The following is a 17,543-nucleotide window of genomic DNA, read 5'->3' on the forward strand; positions in this document are numbered from 1 at the left end:
GAGCAACATTCTACACACACACACCTTCAAAATGAGGGGTGTTCAGGTTTTTTAAATGCAAAATTGAAAGAAATACGTCAAGTTGATATTGACCAAATTTTGACCGTATCACCCTTTAGATTCAAGCAGGCTCAACACATGGTTCCAGAGATATACTGGAATCACCGTAAGATCACCACTCATGCTCCTAGGAAGACGCAATTGCTTGTCGAAAGGATGCTAAAGGAAGGTAAAGGAAGACTACGTGAGCGGTGGATGGCAACCTTACGGTAGTTGGGATACCGTTAGCATGTTAGCACCCCAAATAATACCGGAATATCTCTGGAACTATGTGTCCTTCAACAAGTCCTTATGCGGAAATCTTCCAAAATACATTTTTTGAAAGCCTCTGAAGCTTTCAGCCCATTTGGTGGAAAAATAAACAAGTTATTGCGCATTTGCACCAAATTAGACTGCCGCGCTAAAAAAATCCATCAGAAAACTTTTACTCAGACCAGTAAAAAAAATAAATGGACGATTTTGAATGTAAAAGAGCACTATATTTTACTATACAAGTTCATATGGTCGGTGTTAAGTCAGAAGGGACTAAGTAGCAAAATAAAAAAAATGAGTTAATTATATCATAAGATCAAGAATTCCGTCAGCTACATTTCACTTTTTCAGCCAGATTTGAAAAATTAGAGTAGCAAGAGAAAGCAAGAGAAAACTTTGACTATATGTTTTAGTATTACTTCTACGTGAAGTCAACGATTTAAATAGTTGAAGATGCTAATTTCAAATAACAGACTAGTGGTAATTTTTATACGATAGATGGAGTAGATGAAAGCATAGAGTTGATAGTTCCGTTAGAGTACGGCAGTGTGAAGATTGCATATAGATATTCGAATATAGCGAGCTAGGACAACTTTTAAGGAAGGTACAAATCGGTTTTTTGCCAGTGGTGGCGGGGGGACACACCCCTCACCATCCCTCTCCAAAGGGGGAGTTTGGTAAAGAGAGATGAAAAAACCGATTTGTACCTTCCTTAAAAGTTGTCCTAGCTCGCTATATTCTAATATCTATATGCAATCTTCACACTGCCGTACTCTAACGGAACTATCAACTCTATGCTTTCATCTACTCCATCTATCGTATAAAAATTACCACTACAGTCTGTTATTTGAAATTAGCATCTTCAACTAAGAGAAAACTGTCAAATGATTTGTCCCATTACATAAGACACAATATTGAACAGCCAACTTCGTTTTTCTCGAAATCAAAAAAAAAATGTCACAGTTCGGTCTGACTTGACTGATCATATGAACACGCTAGTAATGATAGAACTCTGAAGATTAATATTTGTATTTTGTCTGGCTTGAGTGAACACTATTTTAATGGATTATTTTCAACGTAGAAGTGTACTTTGCTACAAAAACGTTGATGGTGACTTCTCATAACATACACACAAGTCTACACTTAAAAATTAACCAAGTTTAACATGTTGTAAATTTGTTCTGTTATGATAAATTGAGCTGAAATTTTGACTAAAAACTTGCTTTTTTATTGACCTTTGTCCGATCAGCTATGCACAAATTTTAATTTTATAATCATCTTCCAGCAGGTGCTTCAAAAAATTTGGTATTTCTTACACGTGAAATTCAACATATTTGTAGTTTTTCGTCAAAATTTCAGCCCAATTGCTCATAACAGAACACATTTACAGCATGTTAAACTTAGCTAGTTTGTATGAAAACGACCTTTGTCCGATCAACTTTGCACCACAGTGTACGTAGGTACGAAATGCTGGATTAATGTTAAGGCAATACATTTAGGAAAAAGTTGTGTCATATCTGTATTAAGGATTGTTGCTAAGCTTCTTGCTTCAGGAATTGTATTGAATACCTGTCAATCAACAAAATTTACTACGGCAGCATCTGAATTCTTCAGATGTGTTAGTGCTCACAGGATAGTTCATACCAGCCACCATGATGCTGAATTGAAACAATCAATTTGCGACAACAGATTTCCAAAAAGTCCTAAATAGTGTTAGTACCGTGGACCCTCGGTGAAATTGAAAAAAGCATATTAACGAGCAAATAAACCACAACGTGATTGTACATTTCGCTTACCAAAGCCACATCTCTTCCTTCGTTCGTTATGAATGGGCTATTTTTCAAATTGCCGCTAGGAAAACTTTGTTGGTTATAGCCATCTGACGCCTCTTCTCCATGTTCGATAAGAGTGTAGTAGCTAGGTCACTTTCCATCGTTTTCAAAACAAAACAACACTTTTTCCACATCAAGAACACGAGTTGGTCTTCCAGTTGAATTTGTCATTTCGATGTCGCATTGAGACGTCGCTTAGCGACGTCTCATTGAGAAAAGCGCATGAGCTTCGCCTCACGCGACGTCGCATGATACTCGTTCTGATGAAACGCATACATCCGGAAATGTGCCGGTGTGACACACAAACATTATGAGAATGTGAGATGACACAAAACTGAAGAGAGAGAAACAGAGTGCTACAAATCTCTTGCGCATGAGACTGCTATAACTATGAGGCTATTCGTATTGCGTCTCGCATACGGTAGTGCGCGCACTGGAAGTCTGGTAATGCACGACGAGACGTACACTACCAAGGACACCTCCAAAAAACCATGCAAATATGTTTTGTTCAATTTTCGATCTCCAAATGTTATTTGAATGGTATGAATGGTATAGCATAAAGTGCTCTACTACTACTTTTATATCAAAATTTATATCAATTCTGAGAAAATCAATCACGATTCTTCAGAGTAAATTTTGAAAAATATTGTAACTTTGGGTGAACTTTAAGCACACAAAATTTTGAAGTTATATTGAACAATTTACCTACGAGAGAAGTTCCATTCAATACCTTTCAAATGATCTAAACAGAACGAAAATTGGACGTAACATGACAGAGATATGAACATAACGAAATTGTCATGGTTTTTTGGGGGTGTCCTTAAACTTATGATCGGGAGTGTAAATTAAAGCGACGCCAAGCGGATCCCCGGCCTAGCGGTTTTGGTCCACAAGTCCCGCCTGGATGTTCCGGAGAAGTCTGGATGAAGAAGGTCGACAAATTTGCCAAGAATTACTTAGTGTGGTAGGCGATCTGTGGGTGCGGCAAACTCAGCAAGCCGTGCATAACGACCGGCACCATCAACGGCGAAATATATAAAGAAGAATGCCTCCAGAAGCGTCTGCTGTCCTTCCTCCGATCCAACGAAGGTGACACTCTGTTTTGGCCGGATCTGGCATCGTGCCATTACGCGAAACCGGTGATGGATTTTACGGATGTTTTCCGATCTTCCGGAGGACCGTTTTGTTGTCTCCAGGATCCATATGTAGGAACCATGACTGCATTCTGACTAATTACTAACATTTTTCTTCATTAATCTAAATTATAGGACTTGAGCCACTTGCAAAACCCATAAACACACCTTTAAAAAACGTGTAACGACTTTTAACGTAGGACTACGTGTTTGATTTCTATATGGGGGTACACTTTGTGAAAACCGAAAATAGAACATGTAACAAATTAAGAAAATTTTGAACGTTAATAACTCAGCTGCCCCTGGTTCAATTTCAATAATTTTATCTCCAATCGATCAGAAATATGGCTACGCATCGATAGCAATGCTTCCGGATGTTGATTTTTAACAAGAAACTGTTGAAAAACTGGTAAATGTCCAGCATTGTCCAAAAGCGTCGAATTAACTAACAAATCCACCAATTACCTACATGCATATGCTGCTTCCCCAGCACAGTCGTCAGAGAGTAGTAAGTAGACGAAACAAGTCGAAGTATCATTCGCCTCCGATCCTCGGGCGCGTGCGAATAGGGAGGATGGAATTGCGTAATATTTTGCACACTCATCGCCATACTCAGAACCACACGCTCCCAACGACCACACCACTGTGTGGTGGTGTTCGGTCGTCGAAATTAGTAGCAGCAGTAGCAGTGCTTTCGGCGTGTGGCGTTGAAAATTGTTCTCCAGTAACAACGAAAGGCTGCCTGCAAGCAGCGAGCTGCAGATCCCACATAAGCAACCATCAAAGTAGGAAGAAGCTGCACCGCTATGCTATGGATCGGAATCAGTAGCTCTTCGTGAGTCGCTGTGGGTTGGTCATCTATGCCATGCGTGTCACCCTCGCTCCAAACGACATACAGCTCGACAGCCTCATCTGTGTTGAACACCCAGCTCAGAATTACTCAACCATCACTACAAAACGTTTCTTTTCAGGACCACCATAAATTTGTTAAGAGTATTATTTGGACATATGTCAAGGTCATCAGTTCCCGCAAGCAGCTAGCTATCAAGGCTCAACCTGGTCTCTATGTAAGGTGTGGAATTGTAGACCCGAATGTATTGGTGAGATTATTCATCGTCCGACCATTTTCCAGAAACGCTGGTAGGAAGTGTTAAAAGTCGATATGTAGATGGGTAGTCGGGTAGATGAATCGAAAATACTCAAGTTGACAGTTCCTTGGATTCTCTTCATCAACTTTCTCTTTGAAATAAATACTACACATTTGATACGCTTACAAATAAACAACGGAGAGAGTTAGGATAATTGATGATTGATCAATTAAAAGAACTAAATGTTCACATTTGTTCCGTCCACTAGCGGTCCTACGTCAAGCTTCCGTTCGTGCCCCTAGGCACAGACCCTTCTACTTTTTTCACTTTTTAAAAAAACTACAAAACCCTATTTTCAATCTTTTTACGATCGAAACAATCTACAGACCCGAGGAATTCTAGAGGTAGGGGGAATGGATGTAATGTCAGCCTAAATGCCCCTAATTTGGGCCCAGCAATCGAGTAAATGTTCAATAGCCATTAGTACCGTCCCAATGACGCGTTCATCTAGATAAAATTGAAAACAGCAGATTTTTAGCTATGGGCCCAATCTTAGACCCATAGGCCAACATTAGAGCCATTTCCCCTACCACATATTATGAAATTCATCAAGAAATGACTAAGTTATGTCATTGCAAATTTGCCGTTACACGCTTTTCGGAGGGTTAGTTGTCGTCGTAAATTGTTTTTACCCACCGTATTTGGAGTGTTAAGAACAAACAGGATTAAAATTGGTCGATAATAAGAAGGGTCATAAATGTCACCGGATTTAAATACTGGCGTGACTTTATAGATTTTTAAAACATAATGATGAGATCCAGTTACCAAGAGCTTAACAATAATCTTAGAAAGTGAACCAAAGCTAGTTTTCATCAAATCTGCCGGAAGATTATCATACCCTCTGCTTTTCCTAACTTCAAGCTGCCTTATTAAGATGCTAACTTCGTTTGCGCTTGCGGGTCCCAGAAAAATCGAGTTATTAACACACTTTACAGGTTTCAAAAAATCAAAATTGTTATTTGGAAGGTTCGGCCAAAAAGCTATTGCAAACTTCAGCAGCATCGTGATCTGAGTATAATATTTTCCCATCAGTTCGTAATTTTATATATATATTTATAAAATATCTTAGTCTATCTGGAGATCTTTTGATTATTACCTGCTGTTTAGGGAGGATGTCTGAAAGCATATTCTGTATCCTATGTATTGTTCCCTCAACAGCTAAAAAATTCACTTAAGTTTTTAAAAATTTCCTCCCTTCTAAGAAGTTTCCTGAATTTATTCCAAATTCCATCTTTTTTACATCTCTCATAATGCTACGATTACTTCTGGAAAGACCCCCATCATCTACAAATATTCTTGAACATCTGGAAAGTTCCTTGAAATTTAACGAAGTTCTCAAAACTTCCAAGAAGTTCAATGAGCTTTTTGAAGTTAGATCTCTGACAAACTGCAGCAAAGTTCCCTAAACTAAAGCGAGGATCCTTGAGGATCTTAGGAGTTTGCTGGACTATTTTCAGTTCTTCTACAAAATTTCCTGCACTTATATGAAGTTGCATGACGCTTTTCAAAATGCTACGAAATTCACAAAACTTGCTGCACTTCTAAGATTTTCGAAGTTCTACTTACGGAATTTCTTGAACTTGTACTTAATTTCCTGAACAATTTTGAAGCATGGAATAATGAGAATCTTTGAAATTAAATAATGTTTAACTTCTACAAAGATCCCAAAACTCTATTTAGTCCCCACTTCTGTGCAGTTTTCTGAACTTTTCCAAAGCTCCCTGAGTTTCTACGATTTTTTTCTGAAGCTCTATGAAGTTTCATTAATTTTTACGATGTTCCCTGAACTTCTTAGAAGTCCTCATAGTTTTACGAAGTTCTTCTAGTTCTCGAAACTGCTTGACAAAATACCGGAGCAAAAAAACACCCAAAATTCGCCAATGTTTAGCACTAGACCTAAGTAATTAATTTCATGTATTTGAATAATTGCTAGTAATTCCTAAGTTACAATATGATGAAACAAGACTTTTTGTTTTTAATCTGCTCTCTATTGGTGGAGAACCAAATTGGGAGTACATGGAGATCATTATGCATCATATTTTTTTTTAAGTTTCTATGTTTTTGGCTTTGTATTTTGTTCCGTCTCCGCCGAAATTGAACCAACCATCTTGACAATCGCCGCTGATGAACAGCGACAAACAACACTAACCAATCAGCGACGTCCATATCACCATGCGCAGACAGCGCGCTCCTATAAAAGTGGCACCCATTAGGCAAACTGAATTCGTCACCTGGAATGCTTGCTCTGTAAGAGCAAAAGAGATTGAGCTTGCCGACTTCCGCCGCAAGCACAGCATCGACGTGGGCCTTCTAACCGAGACCCATCTAAAGTCCGGCGACAGCTTCTGGTTGCCTGACCACAACATTATCCGGCTTGATCGCACCAGCTCCAGGGGGGGTGGTGTTGCGGTCGTCGTCAAGAAAGGAATAAAATACCACACTCTGTCCCATATTCGCACCTCTATCATCGAGGCCCTTGGTGTGGAGGTGGAGTCGTCGACTGGATACGTCCAGTTCATCGCCGTCTACTGCCCTCGACAGTGTGCCGCCAGCAGTGGACTAGCGGCTAAATTTAAGAAGGACCTGTCCACCATCACCCGTACCGGTTCCCGCTTCGTTGTTGGAGGAGATCTGAATGCTCGTCATGAGGCATGGCGGAACTACCAGCAGAACCAGAACGGTCGTCTGCTGTTCGACCATTCGCAGCATGGGCTGTACTCCGTTTGGTTCTCGGACGAGCCAACATGCATCTCACCGGCAGGCAACCCATCGACGCTAGACCTGTTTCTTTCAAATACCGGCTTGTCCAAGCCGGTAGCCTTAAACGAACTCAGCTCCGACCATCAACCGGTGGTGGCTGAACTGGGATACAACGTAGCTGCTGCTCCAAGCCTGCGCAAGGACTACCATCGCGTAAACTGGGCCCAGTTTGGACGCGTGGTAGACAGGCACATCATCGACAACCCGCCGCTTGATTCCGTGGAGGACATCGACCGAGCGTTGGAAGTACTCCACCAAGCCATAACCGTGGCTGACGAGGCGTGCGTCCGACGAGTTCCAGTGAGGGGTAAGTTTATTGCCATTGATTCCCACACCCAACTCTTAATTCGCCTGAGAAATGTTCGTAGACGCCAGTTTCAGAGGACTGGAGATCTAGCGAGGAAACGTGAAATGGCCAATCTGAACAAGGAGATTGCTTCCAGAATGGTCTCACTCCGGAACGAAAGTTTCGGGCGGCTTGTCCAGAATCTGGACGACCGCTCCAGACCATTCTGGAAAGTTGCCAAGGTCTTAAAGACGCACCCTAAACCCATTCCGCCACTAAAAGATGAAAATGATGACGATCGGCTCATAATCACCCCTCAGGAGAAAGCAAATGCGATTGGTGAGCATATTGCCAAATCGCACTTGCTTGGCTCCAACATCCAAAGTCCGCTCGAAGTTCAGGTTGAGCAATGCGTACTCAACCTTGATTCCTCCCCTTGTGCCATCGCTCCGGAGGATAGAATCACAGTGGAACAGATTTGCTCAGCGCTGAAATGCACCAAAAACATGAAGGCCCCCGGGTTTGACGGAATATTCAACCTAGTGTTGAAAAATCTCAGCATGAAGGTTCACTCTCTGCTGGCTGCTGTCTTCAACAGATGCTTGGAACTGCACTACTTTCCAAGCATCTGGAAGACAGCGAAAATCATACCTATCCGCAAACCCGGGAAGGACCCAACGCTAGCTTCAAGCTACAGACCAATCAGCCTCCTTTCAGCGCTGAGCAAATTGTTCGAGAAACTCATTCTCAATCGTTTGCTCAAGTTTGTCGAGGAAAATAACATTCTCCTTCCGGAACAGTTTGGGTTCAGAAAGGGGCACTCCACCAATCACCAGCTAGTGCGGGTGATGAATAACATCCGAAGTAACAAAGCTGTATCCAAGTCCACAGCCATGGCATTGTTAGACGTTGAGAAAGCGTTTGATAATGTCTGGCACAATGGGCTTGTATACAAGCTTTGTAACTTCAACTTTCCATTACATCTGGTTAAAATCACCCGTAGCTACCTCCAGCAAAGGTCGTTTAAGGTATCGTTGAATGGTTGTCTTTCCGACACGTTTTCCATCCCAGCAGGAGTCCCGCAAGGCAGTCTGCTGGGCCCCTTGCTTTACAGCATTTACACTTCCGACATTCCTCCCCTTGGAGACGGTTGCGTGTTTTTCCTGTTCGCAGATGATACCGCAATAGCCGTCAAAGGAAGGATGCCTCGCGAAATAACGAACAAACTTCAACGATGCCTTAACGCCTTTGCTGATTATGCCACCACGTGGAAAATCAAAATCAATGCTTCCAAAACACAAACAATCATGTTCCTCCATCGGCAATCACCCAAACTAAAACCGGCTCCCTCTTGTACTGTAATCATGGATGGCACAAGGGTTGAGTGGTCCGCCGAAGTAACCTATCTCGGGATGTTGTTTGACGAAAAGCTCCTATTCCGCTCGCATGTGGAGAAAACCGAAGTCAAGTGTTCCGCCTTGGTTAGGAGTCTGTATCCGCTGATTTGCCGCAGATCCCGCCTCTCAAGGGTGAACAAACTGGCCGTCTACAAACAAATCGTAGCACCTGCGATCCTCTACGCAGCTCCGGTGTGGGAATCATGTGCACAGACTCACAGGAACAAAATTCAGGTCGCTCAGAATAGAGTGCTAAGGATGGTTCTTGATCGTCCTTTCGACACTAGAATAACAAATTTACATGAAGAGGCAGGCATTGCCAAAATAGATTCCAAAATTAACGAAATTAAGACTAAATTTACACAAAAATGTAATTTATCAGAACATGCTTTGATAAGCAATTTGTATATAGTAGGTTAGGTGTATATAGTAGTTGTAGGTTAGTTGTAGTTGTAAATAGTAGTTATAAGTAGTCTCCTTTTTCAAATTTAAAACAAACCAATCCCACCAAGGTGGTCATACTTTAAAATAGACCTGATAGGACTAGGAACTGCAAATAATAATTAAAATCTCAAATGTACCAAAGTTGAAAAGACGAATCTGTGTCACTTAACAAATTCATACATGTAAACCACATAATCACAAGAAATAAAGATCATTTAAATGCAAAAAAAAAATGCAAATGCAAACTGAATTCAGTTTCCTTTTGACCGGCCACGAGCAAGCATCAGCAGCAGAAGAAAGCAAACCTTTGTAGAGAGAAAGAGGAGAGAAATAAAGTAGTTACTAGCGTAGCCGTTCGCCGTTTGAATAATTACCCAGCACACATCCCTGGTTCGGAGCAAGTGTTGAAACCCACCCCCAGCTCTTTTCAGAGCTCAAAGAGTTCGATTTAGATCGACGCTTGCCTCCTCCACCAATCATTGCCGATACAGTCCACTGCCGAAAGGGAAAGTGCCTTCCCAGACCGAACATATTTACAAACAGCATCATTCGCGTAGCATTGTAATGTACCTTTCAGAGGCAGATTAAATAAATCATTTATAAAAATATTGAACTTTAGATCCAAGGATCGATCCCTGAGGCATACCAGTTTTAAACACTAAATGATCACTCAATGTCATATTAGCATAACAACACTGCTTGCGATTTGAAAGGTAAGATTTCAGTAGATCGATGATGCCGGTTGGACCCACGTGTACCACACGTGATACTCCTACGGACTCCGAAACTATGCTACTGCGGACTGCACATAGCCGATGTCGTTTTCCAACTACGCTTCACACGCTGAGTTGTGGTCTTCTACCTAGACGGGGTACGGCCGTCGCATCGATGGTTGTCCCCGACGACGGGAAACTGCGGAAAGTGGTTGCCGCTGGAGAGGGAGGTCACCGGTTCGGAACCAGTGGGTTGCTGCTCACTGTGCCTAGGGCGCGGAAACCTTTTTGCTGCACTTTTCCAGCCTCTGGTACCACCGGGTGTTCTTCGAAGCTGGAAAATGGGGTCGAAAACGGTCGCTGACTGATGTGGGTGGTGTGACGAGCTTCGCAACTTGCCACAAATCTGCCAAAGAGAAATGCCGTCGCGTGGCATTCAACATCTGCACACTGAACAAAGTTATGCACACAAAATTACCTCGGTTTCAATACACCTTCGCACACTCCTAACCGCCGAACTAACGCACTAAGCACTTTCTGCTCTAATTTCGAAAAGTAACGAACTAATCGAGGGAATTTATAAAGAAAATCTAAATTAACAAAATTAAAGACAATTTCACGTTTACTAATTCACTTTTAAATTCACACCACGGCGCGATAACTGAAACTCGGACCGCTCTCGCCTCTTCCACAAACCAGAACGAAGTGAAAGAATCAAGTCTGAAGGTCCTCAGATTAGGCGCAAGAATTGCAATCTTCGTCGCCGGAAATTACGTGAAATCAACGAAGTTGATTTTCACGAAGTTCAAAAAATCGCCTTCACGCATACTAATTTTTTGTAAAAAAAATACGAAGGAAGGCATTCTCCTTCTATCAAGTTAACGCATATGCCAATTCGCTTCCCACCCGAAGTGCATGAAAGGATGGGACGGGTCAACAAATCCTGAAAGCAGAATTGTGCAGGTCGATGTCCGTGCGTTTACGCGTGGTTTGCTTAGACTCTTCGTTTGGCTATCGAATTACGCTTTGGCGCCCGAAATGGTAGAGAGAACTCATTTACCATCTGATGAACATTTCGGTGAGTGAACTTTTTGGTAATTCGATGGTGTTTGAAAAATTTCAATAAATGTACAACTTTTTACATTTTGATTTTTATAATATGGCACCTGCCACAAGGTTCTTCAAATCGTCCTGGAGTTTAGATAATTTCATCTACAAGATCAACCGAGACTGGGGCAATGTATTTAGTATCGAAATATTTCCAGACAGATGCACAGTATCTATGTGGATCATACAGAACTATTGTCATGTATACCAGACGTTTTAAGTTCTCCAAATCGTTCTGGAGTTCATATGATTTAATCTACTAGTTCAACCATGACTGGGATAAAGTCTGTAGGATCGAAATATGTCCAAACAGATTCCTAGTGTCTATATGGATAATGTTTAATTATTTTCACGTATACCAGATGATCTAGGTTCTCCAAATCGTCCTGCAGTTCAGATGATTTGTTTAACTAGATCAACAAAGACTAGGATGATATCTGTAGTATCAAAATATCGATTTGGCAATCCTAGAACATTTGGCATACACGGAAATAGGTTGGCATGACCCACATAGACACTGCAAATTTGTTTGGGCATATTTCGATACTGCAGATATTGAATTAATCTCCAGAATGATTTCAGAACCTATAACATCTTGTATACGTAGCAATAGGTCGGGTACAATCCACATGGACACTTTGAATCTGTTTGGACAGATTTCGATACTACAGACATTATTGCAGTCTTGGTTGATATAGTAGAACAAAACCTAGAATATCTGATATACATGTCAATTACTCGCATATATACGGTTCGTTTATGATTTAACATCGAAAAATGCTATGTTCACATTGGAAAAAAAAAAATACATTTTCACATTGGACAGACCTCAGGGAATTTCCGGGTAAATCCGATGTGACTCATGGAATTGAGATCATTTCTCGATTATTTGCAGGGTGTTTGGTTTGAAACGGTAAACAAATTAAGAGCCAAATGAACAACAACATTTATGACAGCAAAATAATCCGGGACGGAAAGGTAACAATGAATTCCACAATTTTTGTGACAGCACATCAGTCCCTTCGCGATTTTCGCGACATCATTTAATGTTTCCGCGATTTTCGCAACTGAAAGTTTTTATCCGCGAAATCCGTGCCTGTTGTAACAGCCCTGTCTTCTAAAGGCCTTAAACCTGTACTACCATCGACCCTTTTCAGGGCCACCAAGATTTTCCAAAAGAGTTAAATTTCTGAACACGTCCCAACTAAAATTCATATCAAAAGGTTCTTTTCAGGGCAATCATAGTCATACTAAATAGTATAAACAAAGAGAACCCCGCACAAATTCCTATTGCTACGCAAAACACAAGCTCCTGTTGCAGTTAACAAATAACATTTATTATATAAGACCACGTAGTCCAACGTCACCATTGCGTATAACCCCATAGGGCTGTCCCTTGTGTGTGTGATCTTTTTAATGACTTTGATTGATAGATAGCTAACATCGTCATCTAAGCTAACAATCTAAGTCATAAGTCAATTCGCATAGAGGTATTGAGCGAATACCCAAAACTTGATAACTTCAAAAAATATAACTCAAAAACAAACAAAACACACATCTCTGATTTTTTAATATGATGTGTAGAAAAGCCTAAATTTTCAAGGAAAAATATATAAAACATATGTTGCGCCCTCTAGAAACCATGAACCTCATAAAAATCAATTACAATCGATGTTTTTCAAAACAAAATTTAAGTTTTTGATTATCATGATATGTTTTAATTAACTTTCATTTGATATTTTGATCTTTGAAATCAGCTCAGTGGTTCAAAAGCTATGATTTTTTGAAAAAAATCGATTTTTTGGATCACCCTATCATGAAAATGGACACCATAATAACAAAATATAAATATATGGGTGTAATTTTTTAAGATAAGGAACAAAACTACAAGTTTTTACGAACATTATGAGAACCACGATATTGTTGATAATTTTCAAATAAAAAAAGGTTTAAAATTTGACTTCTAAATTATGAGCCCCAATTTTGCTCAGGTTCTTTTTTCGAGTCAATAGGCATTTTGTATATGGTCCGTTTCAAACCCAAAATTCATTGGCACCCTAATACACATGTTATTACAAACTTTCGAAGATGAAAATTGTTTCAAGCTACCCCCAAGTTATGACATTCTCTTACTCGTGAAACATTGATAGATCGATATTATAACAATGTACAAATCAACTCGCAAAACCAGTTTATTGTTTGACCATAAAGAACCAATCAAAAAAATCTCTGCCAAAACCGCACAAAATGCAAATTGGGCAGTCTCAAAAATCAAATCATGCCCGATGTTTTGGCCCGATCGTTTACGTCACCAGCGGCGACAATTCATTGGATTTTTTTTATCAAATCAATAATACTTCAGCAGCCGGTTAACTATCTTTAGCCAACGAATCAAGTCGACATGGGGAATGAGTTGGAATCAGGTGGTCGATACTTACACGTAACCGGCTAGAATGTTGAGCAATGTGCTTTTTCCTGCCCCCGAGGGGCCCATGATCACTGTCAATTCTCCGGCATTGAACGATCCATTCAGGCCATGCAGAATTTCTTTGCTTTCTGTAAATAAACAAAAGAAAAAAATCATATAGAAAAAGTAGTGCGGAATTCAGTCGAATGAAAGTTTTGATTCGAAGCAAGGTCAAGTTGAAGATCCAAGCAAAAACTCCAATTATCGCCATTTGGTTGTTACTAATTGCGATTTGCTTTGAGTTACATTTTTTTCGGATGCAATTGTTGGAAGGTTCTAACGTGCAAGAACAGAACACGTTAAACAGATGGACGAAGCAAACGGTTCAACTATAGCGCCACTATGACGCCATCGCGAAGCTTGATCGTTCAATTCTAACTGCTAGAAACCTAGGCCGAAGGTACTTATTCGTAATCATCGAGCACCATATCTGACTGCGTGTACATTAGGGTGGGTCAACTTTACAGCCCCCTGTTCTCGATTGCTCCCATCAACGGAGTCAAATTTGATCGAATTTGGTTCTGCTCTGGACTTGTGGGAGAATTTTAAATCTTCAATGGGAAACCATACAAACTTGACCCACCCTAGCGCACATGCATGCACGCATTCGACTGATGTAACCCGTCAAGTACGACAACATTACACTCACTCATTCACTCTACAGATGGCATAGATTTATCCGACGGTGATACTTTCGATGTTCCGACAAGCGGCATCACTTTACACGTTCATCTACGTCTATGGTGTCATCTCAAGGAGCCCACTTGTCTACCCTGAAGTACACACCGCAGTGTAAGATCGTTGACTCCAACCGTTGATCGGAGATCGATCCGAGTGCGGGAAATTCTAATATCGAATCAGTTTGTGAATGAATATATTAAAGCCCTAATAAAGCGTGACCGTATGACTCCGGGACCATACATGTCAACGCCATACGAGGAGGGCGGAGTTACGATTGAACCGTACCGGCAGCAAACGTTAATCGATTAGCATCTGCACTGCAGGTTCAGCGCCGATTTTACGCTGCATTGAGATGTGCTTTGCGTTATTAAGCTATGAAATGGGAAATAAATAACATTTGCTGTGCCTGTGGCAGCAACCTTACCCTCAGTCGGAACCAGTGGCGGGCTATTCATGGTCATTGAACAAATCTACAACTATCGGTCTGCTGATAGGGGGTTCAAACAATCCACACACACACACTCTAACACGTGCACCTAGGTACCCGCCGCCGTGGTTGGAGCGTGACTTATCTGCAGTTTCTGAGGATGTTCGTTCCGCGTTAGAGGAAAATATTTACCTCGTGCTTAATTGCTTGCACCTACTTGTGCTTCAACAGAGATGCTCTCCCTCCGTGAGGAATTTCGAACCATAAACAAGTTCCAGCATTGGCAACCGAACAGACGGTTTGGATATAGTTAATTTGCGGCAACGGAAAAATTACATTTGCAAACTCATCAGCCTGTTATGAATCACATAACAAACCTGGATTAAGCCAATTCGCATGTGAACATAAAAAAAAATACATGACACACTGCAATCAAGTGGACAAGCGATATAGATTAGATCTCTTTTTCCCTTGATTACCTGTTGTTCTTTGACTGTTGTTTCATAGACAGAACATAAAACCCAGTGGAAATCCAATTGATTTGCATTCCATACGTTTTGCAGGCGTGGTCTTCCACCGCTGCCACCTCTCCTATACCAAACAAGCTTTACAACAAGGATGCCGACACACTATTTGCAAACAAATCCGACAGTCAATGCAACTGGTATGCACAGGAAGTAAATAAATCACCGGTTGCACTTGCTTACAAGGCAAATTGAAATTGCTAGAATCAAACAAGGAAATAAATGAAAGCAACGGATGCCATCGTAGAAATCTTCTCTCCATTTTCATCTGTCGCATATGTCATTCTATCTGCCTATGCTTGCTGAACGTTATCAGTTCGTGTGTGCAGTGTCCCTGATATTGCGGAGAATTTTCCCCCCCAATAACTTCTTGAAACTCTACAAGCTGCATTATCTACACGATCAGGGATCTCGGAACGCTGAAGTAGACGAGAGGTTATATTACTATTCTTCGAACGATCATTCACTTTCATTTGCCGTAACATGGTAACTCATGGTGAGACGTCACAAACTGCACTCGGAACGGGTTTTGTTTGTCATTCCGTGGCGTGTGTCAATCTAATTTGAAAATCTTCCGGAAGTACACAGCAAAAAATCTGAATTTAATTGTGTTGTAAACATTGATTCACTGTCATTTCACCCAAACGAGCAGCTTGTAAGCAATATTGTTAAACAAAGATTGGCTTTTCTCACGATTTATAATGTAATCCTATATGATATGTGCACTCAATTTATGAGCATCATATTGAAGAGAAATTTACACATTTTTTTCCGAACTGTGTAGTCAGTAGGACAAAAACATTATATATGTTTTAATATAGCATTGCACAACCATCAAAGTATCGATTTCAATCTACACCCACAGCTTACAAACTAACCAAACGCTAGCAGACTGAACAATCTGTGCCACACACATAGCAATAATTTCACTAATTCCTCAAGAACGAACCTCGAATGCCGCTTGTTTGCCTATAGCCAAGAGGGGCAACTTACCGGTAGCTTATTATCTCCGCATTACTGATTACCTTTGGCCGGATCGCCGATCATCCATTACCTCTACCACTACCATCGGTACTGGTTCCTATCGCTCTCTAGAATGCTCGCTTGGCACCTTCCAGCGTGAGCAAGCGAAATCAAAGCCAAGTACGTACCTTACAGTGCAGAGCAAAACGCTAGAACAAACGAGTCAAATGAGGTCAACTGGTTTCCAACCTCTGGCTGCATTCGAATAGAACAGAAGCGATTGATAGCTGTCGCTGGGGACGGAGTTAAGTACACACCACTAGATGATGGTTCAAGTATTGGCTACTTTGGATGTCAGCCTGATGATTCTGACCTCAGCTTTATAGGCTTCAGATGAAAGGGGGTAGGTGAAATGGATGTAATGTCGGCCTAGGTGCCCCTAATTTGGGCCCATACATAAATTCAGCAATCGACTAAATTTTCAATAGCGACCAAAAATGTCCATTAGTACCGTCTCAATGACGCGGTCATCTAGATAAAATTGAAAAATAGCAGATTTTTGGCGATGGGCCCAATCTTAGATCCATAGGCCAACATTAGAGCCATTTCCCCTACAAACTTCAAACACTTTGTAGAAGTAGCAAATAATTTTTAGTTTGGAATTTAAAGAATTTTCACATATTCGACTTTTATATTAGGGCCTTCATTAGCTCAGTTGGTAAAGATGCAGCTACAAAGCAAGACCAAGCTGGAGGTGGCTTGATTCGATTCCCGGGCCGATCGACGATTTTTTCGAGTAAGCAAATTTCTCGACTTCCCTTGGCATAGAGTATGAGTGTACTTGCTTGCCACACAATTATACTAATGCAAAAATTGTACAGGCATCGAAAGCTCTCAATAAATAACTGTAAAAGTGTATCTAGCAATAAGGAATAAGCTTGAAATTCGAAGAAGAAGAAGGAGATGCAGAATACGAAGAAGAAAAATAACAAGACGAAGAAGAAGAAAAGAAGAAGAAGAAGAAGAAGAAGAAGAAGAAGAATAAGAAGAAGAAGACTAATAAAAATAATCTGGTAAAGGAGTGCTATTTGGTTCTTACAATCAAGGTTCTGTATTTTCGAAACAAAGAAAAGAAAATGAACTCTCCGCAAAATCGCTTCATTTCGAGCAATATAATTTTCGTGTAAGTCATCGTGTTTCTTGTTGTCAAGTCACGATGAACATTCCTCTTTTCAAACATGACTGGACTATCACTTGTTTCGTTCGTCGAGTGCTTCAGTTCATTTCATTTGAAGCAAAGACTTGTTTCAATTGACGCGATGAATGACTCGAAAACTTCTTCCTTCGTT

The 17,543-nt window shown here is 40.8% G+C and overlaps 1 protein-coding gene across 7 annotated transcripts in view; it reads right to left on the reverse strand.

Moving 5' to 3' along the window:
* Nucleotides 1-17,543, reverse strand: part of LOC135701541 (ATP-binding cassette sub-family G member 1) — a 111,964-nt gene that overhangs the window by 35,842 nt on the left and 58,579 nt on the right. For all 7 annotated transcript variants that reach the window (XM_065222368.1, XM_065222367.1, XM_065222366.1 and 4 more), the window contains one exon: nucleotides 13,571-13,688. In XM_065222368.1, the coding sequence (XP_065078440.1) occupies nucleotides 13,571-13,688 (118 nt within the window). The remainder of the gene's footprint in view (nucleotides 1-13,570; nucleotides 13,689-17,543) is intronic.

The sequence above is a fragment of the Ochlerotatus camptorhynchus genome, unplaced genomic scaffold (genome assembly GCF_037179485.1).
Source record: "Ochlerotatus camptorhynchus isolate MF236.1 unplaced genomic scaffold, CSIRO-AGI_Acam_v1.1 ptg000167l, whole genome shotgun sequence".
Taxonomy (NCBI): domain Eukaryota; kingdom Metazoa; phylum Arthropoda; class Insecta; order Diptera; family Culicidae; genus Ochlerotatus; species Ochlerotatus camptorhynchus.